Source organism: Ictidomys tridecemlineatus, chromosome 1 (genome assembly GCF_052094955.1).
Source record: "Ictidomys tridecemlineatus isolate mIctTri1 chromosome 1, mIctTri1.hap1, whole genome shotgun sequence".
Lineage (NCBI taxonomy): Eukaryota > Metazoa > Chordata > Mammalia > Rodentia > Sciuridae > Ictidomys > Ictidomys tridecemlineatus.
The window spans coordinates 168,599,775-168,608,592 of record NC_135477.1 but is presented as its reverse complement, the minus strand read 5'-3'; the positions used below and the strand labels follow the sequence as shown (position 1 = coordinate 168,608,592).

Below are 8,818 nucleotides of genomic sequence, written 5' to 3'. Positions count from 1 at the left end.
ATAGACTTGATAACTTCTATTTTTAAAAAAGAATTGTGGTTTTAACATTTTCATTACTACAAAATAATTACCATTGGCTAAATATAGTGATAAATATTATTAGTTTCACCATTCACTGAACTCATTCACTATTACCCTATCACATATTTATCTGCCCTCCTCCTATTGTCTCTGTGGCTTCAGTCTCTGTTCTCTTACTAGTTGTAACTCCTCTGAAGTTAGGATCAGAGCTTATATATACTCCATCATATTTCTTGTTAAAAAAAGTTACCCCAAACTTGTACATAGAAAACATGTAAAGCAGGAAACATGTATTTTCAATATCTTTAAAGTTCTGTGTAAGGATCATTTAATTATCTAAGAGAATGAAGGAAGAAAATGGAATTGTGTCAACCAGTCAAAACTGGTGTTGCAAGTACTTTTAACAGCTTCAGTGAGATATTTTTCATACAATATAAAATTTATCCCTTGAAAGTATACAGTTCAGTGATTTTCAGTATATTCCCAGGATTGTACAACTATCACAATTTAATTTTAGAACATTTTCAACACCCTAAGAAATCTGTTACTGATTAAAAGTCTTTGCTCTGTGAAGTTTCACAGTAACTTGTAGATCTCCATTAAGAATCAATGCAAACGATTAATGTTTGGTAGAAAAGGTAAGCCGCAAGGTTATAATTTTATTGCACTGGAGACATTTGACCAATTTTGCAACTAAATTGACAATGATACTTCACCATTCTTTCTCTATTGCCAGTGCCTGTTTCTTTAAATGTCCTTTGAAGTAGCTTTATTGTATTGGTTCATCCACCATTGATTAATTAGATTAAATCTTTGGCATAGGATCATTCTATATTTGTGTCAGGTTTGTGTTTTAAAATGTCTGAAACATATTTTGACAACCTGAATATTTTTAGAATAATGATGAACACAGAGCGGATGATCAATAACTATATCTTGATTGACTGGAGTTCTGTCATATTTTAAACTCTGGAAGAACACAATGAATTTTCACAAGGTTTTAAAAATCCGAAAATGAATTTAAACATTATTTTGGACTTTCATCCTCCAATTCTTAAATTTAGTGTCAGAATTAAATTTGGATGAAGCTATGTACTGACTTTATTTCTAATAACAAGGCTTAAGTCAATAAATAAATATTCTAAGAATATATTTTAATGGTGTAATATTTTTACAATCTATAAACCAAATATTATTTATTTGTATAGAGGTGGTAGTATATACAGTGGGACAAAATTTGAAAAGTTTAAAAGGGAATACTTTGAAAATAGTCCCTCTCCTGCTATTTCTCTCATATGACAAGTTGCCCCAAGATAGCTCCTATTATCAGTTTCATGTGCATCTTTTCTCTCTCCTTCTTTCCCTCAATTTTTTATTCAGACCTATATGAAATATTATGGGTGCTATTTTACAACTTGCCTTTTTACTAACATTTACTGAAAATTGTTCAACATAATAATTGCCTCAACTGAAGTGAGTCTAGGGGCTGGTCACCTTTCATTACTTTCACTGCCACTACACTTCTTCCTACCATCATATCTTGCAGGAGTTGCTCATTCTCCATTCCTGTTCCCCTAGCACCTATACAAACTCTTTTAAATATGGCAGCTAGAAAGATCATTTTATATGTGGATCAGATCATCTCCAATTCAGAGCAAAGCCAAAGACTACATTGGCCTACAATACCCATTCATGGGATTTGCTTCTCTATTATCTCCCAATTGCCTATTAGCTTCATCTCCAACCACCCTTTCCCTAATTCACTTCATTCTTTCCCTGTCCCCTCCTTGGAGTTCCTCAAACATACCAGCCATCAGGGTCATAGGCTTTTGCTATACCCTTTGACTGACAGATCTTCCTCAAGATGTCTACATGCCTTTTTCCCAGACCTCTTTTATGTCTTGGCTTGAAGGTCACTTATAATTGAGCCTTCCTTAAATACTACCTCCCCTTCTCCTGCACACACTCCCATCCCACAAACCTACTCATCTTTCTCCGTACCCTGTACCAGCACTGGACATATCGTATAACTTACTTGTTTACTGTCTATATCCAAGACAAATATCCATAAGGCCAAGGATATTGTCTATTTTATCTACAGCTATATTCTCAGAACCTAGAACAGGGTCTGGCACAAATCATGCATTTAATAATATTAACCAGAAGAATGGATGAACTTATTCTGCATGGTAATTGTATATTTTTGCTCTATTAATATGACTTAGTGTAGTACAATTTAACTTTTGCCATATTTTGTAACTTTCATATCTTTTGGTTTCTTGTGACCTCAGTGAAGTTGAGTCTTGTGAAGTTTTGTGAGTCTTGTGAGTCTTGTTAGTCTTGTGAAGACTCAGTGAAGTTTGAGTCTCAGTGAAGTTGAAGTTGAGCCTTCTTTGAGTCTTGATCTTTTCCTCAAAAATATAGGGATAATAGTTATACCTATATTAAATATAGTTATACCTATATTTAATCCTATTGTGAGGATTAAAATTTTTTAAAAATGTGAAGCAGTTAGAACTATGCGTAGCTTATAGTAAATTCTCAATAATATGATCTTGTTATCCATCATTTTCATGATTCACCTGAGAAGTCTATATCGTTGAGTATCCTATACATAATAACATAATGATAATATTAATATATGGTAATATAAGTAGAAAGGGAAAATCAACTTTTTTTAAATAGTGTTGACTTTTAGCAATTATCCCCTCATAATACAAAAGAAGGCACTTTGTTCTTTCTTTAGAGAAGTAACTCAACATCTTTAGCTCTTCATATTTTAGCTCTTCGGGGGTAAAGAAATTTATTATTGCATTTCCCTTTCTATATGGCCCCAAACTTGTTCATTAAATATTGTTGGATGAATAAATGAATGACTAATAAATCTCATTGAACATAATTTACTGAAAAGTTGAAATGTGTTAGGCACTGGAGTAAACACAAGGGATATGAAAAAGAACATTTTGTGACTGAAGTTCATTTCAAGACCTCCACATAGGAATCACTGCATATGGGGGATGTGCATTTATCTCAGAAGTAGTTTTCTAAGTGGGGGAGGGGGAATTTTGGATTCATCACCTTGTGTAAAGTAAAAGAAAGGCTCCAGGAAGTTGTCTTTGCCACAATTTCTCTGAAGAGCTTTTCAAAGAAACAAAATGTCAATGATTTATCAAAAAGACATAAGGGTAAAGGAGTAGGCATACCAGTATGGGAAATCCTATGGTGATTCAGGACCTCTATGAACTCCTGTGGTTCCCAGTTATGTCCCCACACATATCGCTAACTGCCACATTTGTGTAGAACAAGATTATAACAGTGAGCCATGAAGCCTGAGGTAGAGAAAAACTTCCATCTTGAGTTCTAAGATCTGGATTAGAATCTGGTGCTGGATTAGAATCTGACCCAAAGCAAGACTACAAAGCCTCAGTTTTCTCACCAGAAACTTACGTTTTTGAAAAATTAACCTCCTACAGATGAGAAAATGGTTGAGAAAATTGTCTATATCCTGAAAACCACTGTAACTGTAAAGACTCTGGTTCTGACAGGTAGCAGCAGCCCCTCTGGACCATTCATTCAATAGCCACTGTGTGCCTGCCAGCATTTAAATTATTTACACACAGAGGAATGAAATCACTACTCTTGGCAGGCATACAGTCTACTTCCAGGATCTTAAACCAGAAAGTAATTCAGCTGAAACAAAAATACATTTGTTGGACGATGGTCTTGGAGGAGTATCTGTACCACCAGAAGTGAATAAATACAAACTAGATATTTACGATAGTAGCATGGTTTCATAAATTGAGCATCCCAACATTTTGGTTAAAAAGAACATCCAGCCTACCCTAGCAGGATCAGCCTGCCCTTGTGGAGGTGGTGGTATATTTGCAGACGGGCTATTGACCCAGCCTTGAGAGGGTAGCTGCTCAGGGGTGAGGACAAAGGGGTGTGTGATGGTGACAGGTCACAAAGGACAGGACAGGATAAATAAGGTGGTTTGAAGAGACAGAGGCAGAAGCCTTGCAGGGAGATGGGCAGTTGCCATCATTCCCTCTTCTCTCTTAGGGACTCAAATTGTGGCTGGCAAAGATGTCTGGAATAAAGAGACCCAGGAGTAGCGAATGTGTGTTACCTTACTACACAGCCCACAGCTACCGTTCAATGGGTGTGTTCAATACCTCCATGGGGGACCTGCAACGACAACTGTACAAGGGAGGAGAGTATGACATTTTCAAGTATGCACCCATGTTTGAGAGTGATTTTATCCAGATTAGCAAAAAAGGAGAGGTGATTGATGTTCACAACCGTGTTCGAATGGTGACAGTGGGCATCGCCTCCACCAGCCCCATCCTTCCACTACCTGATGTCATGCTGCTGGCCAGACCTGCTAAAGTCTGTGAAGAGCATGCCAGACGTGGCCGGACCATTAAAGGGAGAGGACGGAAGTCTGCGAAGACTCTAGAGCTCACCAGGCTACTTCCCTTGAAGTTTGTCAAGATCTCCATCCACGATCGTGAGAAACAGCAACTACGTTTGAAGCTTGCCACAGGCCGGACTTTTTATCTGCAGCTTTGTCCCTCTTCAGATGTACGAGAAGACCTCTTCTGCTACTGGGAAAAGCTTGTCTATCTTCTGAGGCCACCAGCAGAGAGCTGCAGCAGTACCCCAACTATTCAGACTGGGGACGGAAATACTGAGGATGACAAAAGCCTACTGGTAAGTACTGACTCAGGAAAATGAGGCAGAGTGCTTTGGGAGAGCATCTCAAACTGGGTCCTAGAAAGTTTTTTGTTGCCTTCTGGGGCTGAGCTGGGAAATGCACTGCATTTGAAAAGGCTCAAGGCCAAATGAGCCACCAGTAGGGGCTCAAGTGGAGGTTCAAAGTGCTTCTCCAAAATATTCCATAAGATTGGTTGTCAGAAATCTTATGTATCAACTACTCTGTCTCACACCTGGGGTTTTAGTGTGAGACAGAGTAGTTGACATTCTATGACATTCTGATTGTATAATCTCTTCTTGAACTCTTAATACACAAACCCAGACAGCCTCATTTGTTATGGATATTTTTAAAATATATTTTTATTTTTGGTGCATAAAATTGTACCTATTTATGTGTACAGTATGACATCTTAATGCTTGAATACAATGTGTAATGATCAGATCAGGGTAAATGGCCTATCCAACACTTAGACATTTATTTGTTTCTTTGTGCTAGATTCCTAAATTCTCCAAAATCCTATTAGCTACTTTGAAATATAAAGTTAATTGCTACCAACTATGGTCATGCTATAGTGATATAGAACACTAGAGGTTATTCCTCTTGTCCAATTATACCCCTATCTGTGTTAATCATCTTCTCCACATCCCTCCTTCTCTATATCCTTCTCATGTTCTGGTAACCATTAATCTACTCTCTACCTCTATGAGATCAACTTTTTAGTGTAGTACATTTTAGCAATTAGGAAGTGCTTCCTTCATCTGAACCATGTTTGCCTTTCCATGATTACCATGCACTGATTTTTCTTTAAATCAACACAACCCACTTGTGTGCATACACATGCAAAACTTGCTTCTGTAGCCACCAACATGTAAAATGTATCTCCTGACTCAATAATCCCACTTCTAGAAATCTGAAAAGGTAGAGGCACATGTATGTAAAAGAAATTGTACAGTGATAGGGACTTGATTCTGTGTTTTCTTTGGAACTAGAATGGTTGAAGTGAAACTGAGTGCTTATTCACAGAGATGCTACTCTTGTAACAAACAAGAGCTTAGATTTGATGGTTGCAAAGGTTCTTCCTATGATAATATCTTGAGTTGCTCAGCTCCAGGATGAAAAAGGAATGGAAAGTTCTGGCCTCTCCTTTTCAATCTCACCTGTTTCTCCTCTCCTTGGCACAGGCCTCAGACATCCATGGAGAAGGATATCAGGATTCTGGGCTTCTAAAGCTTCAGGAACTGTCTGGAGCCTCCTCTTCTGCTTATGCTGGAGGAGAGGGACTTCAAGGTGCTATTGCAGCTGTCATCAGCACTTCAGGATCTACCAAAGAAGGAGCAATAGCAGGGACAACAGGTGGCTTGACTGTTGCAGGGGCAGCAACAGGAGGTGGGTCAGCAAACAGCCCTGCCTCAGGTGCTCTAGGTATAGCAGCCACCATGCCTGGAGGTGGAGGCTCCAGCCCCGTAACTGCAGCCCTGGCAGGAGCAGCCACCAAGGATGCAGGAGAAGCTGGACCTAGCAAGGCTTTAGCAGTTGCTGTCTCCTCAGAAGAAGTGAATGTAGCCTTGGCCGGTGCTGCAAGCGGTTCCACTGGGCAAAGCTCCTCGGGTGGAGCTGTCAGCATTTCCCCAGGCAGCAGCATGAGTGTGGTGTTTGCAGGGACTGTAATGACCAGTACAACAACCAAGACAGGAAAAGATGAAGCAGCTGCGGTGGCACCCCTCGTATCAACCTTGCAGAGTGAAGGCTATATGTGTGAACGGGATGGAAGCCAGAAGGTTTCCAAGACCAGCAGTGAAGGCCGGAAGGAAAAAAAGGAAAAAAAAGAAAAGAAGGACAAACATGCCAGTAGGAAAAGTTCCCGGCACCGGAGAGCAGGTGAAACCCATCACAAGGCAAGCAAGGAAAAGAGCCGGAAATCATCCTCCCATCGGTCTGTATCTGAACACCACGGAAAAACAAAAGATGACAGGAAAGACAAAGGACACAGGAAAGGACGCGGCTCATCTCACAAAAGTGCCAGCCATAGTTCCTCTACCAAGGAGTCCAGGAAAATGCACAAAGTGGGGAAGAGCCGATCTGCAACTAGTTCAGTTAACTTAAGTAAGAAATCCAGTAAAATTGGCTCTTTTTTGAGGAGCTTCATGGTTATGCCCAGTTCAAAAACAGTTGTTACATCACGTGATAGAGAGCTAGACATCGTGACCAAGACGGTGGAAAAGCACAACATAGAGAGGAAGGTGGAGAGAGCCCCGGAAGGCAAGGATCTAGAGATCTCTGGTACTGTGACATCTGAGATGACAGAAAGGTTCATCTTTGAAGCCAAATCCATTTAAATAAAAGCTAGAGCAGGAAGCTGTGAGATCAAGGGCTCAGAAGTATACCCAGTGAGCCAATTTCAGTTTTCCTGCTGCAGTTTAAATAATAAAGGTCACACAACTCCAAAATAATGCAATTTTCTGTTTGAATTTCTCTATCCCACAGCCTGGCAATGACCTCATAGTGGCCTCTGTGACATTACCTATACTCCAGGCAGGTAGAGCCTCTCACCAGAAGTGCAGCAGAGCCAGTGTGAGGCAAAAGCTTCAACCCTTTCTGCCTTTGGTTCTTTAAAGACTATGGAGGTCATAGACTATGGGATGAATGCCCCCCACCAGGTCCCCATGGCCAATCCTCCCTTTCTTCTGAAGGTCTGTGAACATGGACATTCAGTCCAGTTCACAAACTCAGAAAAGACAGTCTTTATAAACCCATGAGAAAAAGGGAAAGGATACAGTGGCATTTAAATGCAATGGTGATAGGGGATTCTATCTAGATTAGGGATTGGCGGACCATGTTCAGAGGACCAAATCTTGCCAACTGCCTGGGTTTGTGAATAAAGTTTTACTAAAATGTAGGCACAGCCTTTCAATTATATACCATCTATGGCTGCTTCCACACTGAAATGACAGATTTGTGTTGTTGCCAGAGAGACTATAAGGGTCACAGTCTACAAATATTTACTATCTGGCCTATTACAGAAAAAGTTTGCTGACCTCTGACCCAATCTTAACAATCCTCCTTCCTCCTATGTAAATGCATAGGACAAACTCTCAAAAATGCTTACCAATGCTTACCAGGAGATAGGAGATAGGAGAATGTTTATAGTAAGACCATTTTAACAGCAAGATCCTGGAAAGAGCTCAAATTTTCATCAAACAAAAGAATTGATAAAACTGGTATATGCTTGCAGGGCCCATTAGACAGCAGTGAAAATGAATAGCAGCCATTCATCTTAGCATGGATGAATCTTACACAATGTTGAGTAATAAAATAAAATACCTTGGCATTTCAACTGTAGGACAGTTCAAAAATAAGATCAAACAATGGTCAGTGGTGCATATTTTCTGAAAGAGAAAAATAAAGGAATGATAAACACAAAATTCAGGACAGTGGTGACATACAGGGTGAAAGGAATGACATGTAGGAGGCAAATTTCAACAGAGTGTGAATTGCCATATTAAGCAAGAGGGTGTATCCATGGGAGTTTATTATTGTGACTTTAACATCTTTTAAATCACATGGATTTTAAATTACTGTCAGCTAAGGAGCAGTTGTATATCATTGTCACTACTTTAGAAATACTTTAATCAAATTATTTCACTTACGTTTTCCTTTTTATATGTGCACAAGAGAGGTTCGTGACAAACTAATTCTGAAAGATCTTTTGAAAAGTTCAAAATGAAAATTCTGACATAAAAAGAACATGTGGAATTCAGAAATATGGAAAGTGTTTAAATATATTGGTACGAAATAATAGGAGGCCAAGGGTATAGCCGAGAGGTAGAGCACTTGTCTAACATGTATGAAGCCCTGGATTTGATCCTTAGTACTGAAAAATAATAATGTCCAAAATACTAGGTAGTAAATAGCTATGTAAATTATGTATATCTTAAAAGTGATTCAAAAAATTTAAAGCTTACTCCACATTAGAAATGAGAATATAAATTTTAAAAAATCTCTATTATAAAAAGTTGCATTGGGGCTGGGGTTTTGGCTAAGTGACTAGCATGTTTGAGACACTGGGTTTGATTCTCAGCA

The 8,818-nt window shown here is 39.0% G+C and overlaps 1 protein-coding gene across 1 annotated transcript; it reads left to right on the top strand.

The window, feature by feature from the left end:
* The first annotated feature begins 4,107 nt into the window (after positions 1–4,107).
* Garin3 (golgi associated RAB2 interactor family member 3) lies at positions 4,108–7,120 on the top strand. Its single transcript, XM_005325448.3, has 2 exons — positions 4,108–4,734; positions 5,920–7,120. Exons 1-2 carry the CDS (start codon positions 4,108–4,110, stop codon positions 7,072–7,074), a joined length of 1,782 nt encoding a protein of 593 aa, XP_005325505.1. The 3' UTR covers positions 7,075–7,120.
* Positions 7,121–8,818: the final 1,698 nt, after the last annotated feature.

Excerpts from the sequence above, each read along its gene's own strand:
- Garin3 (XM_005325448.3), top strand. The coding sequence starts at position 4,108 with ATGTCTGGAATAAAGAGACCCAGGAGTAGCGAATGTGTGTTACCTTAC. Across the intron at positions 4,735-5,919 it reads AGGATGACAAAAGCCTACTG|GCCTCAGACATCCATGGAGA; the intron begins GTAAGTACTGAC and ends TCCTTGGCACAG.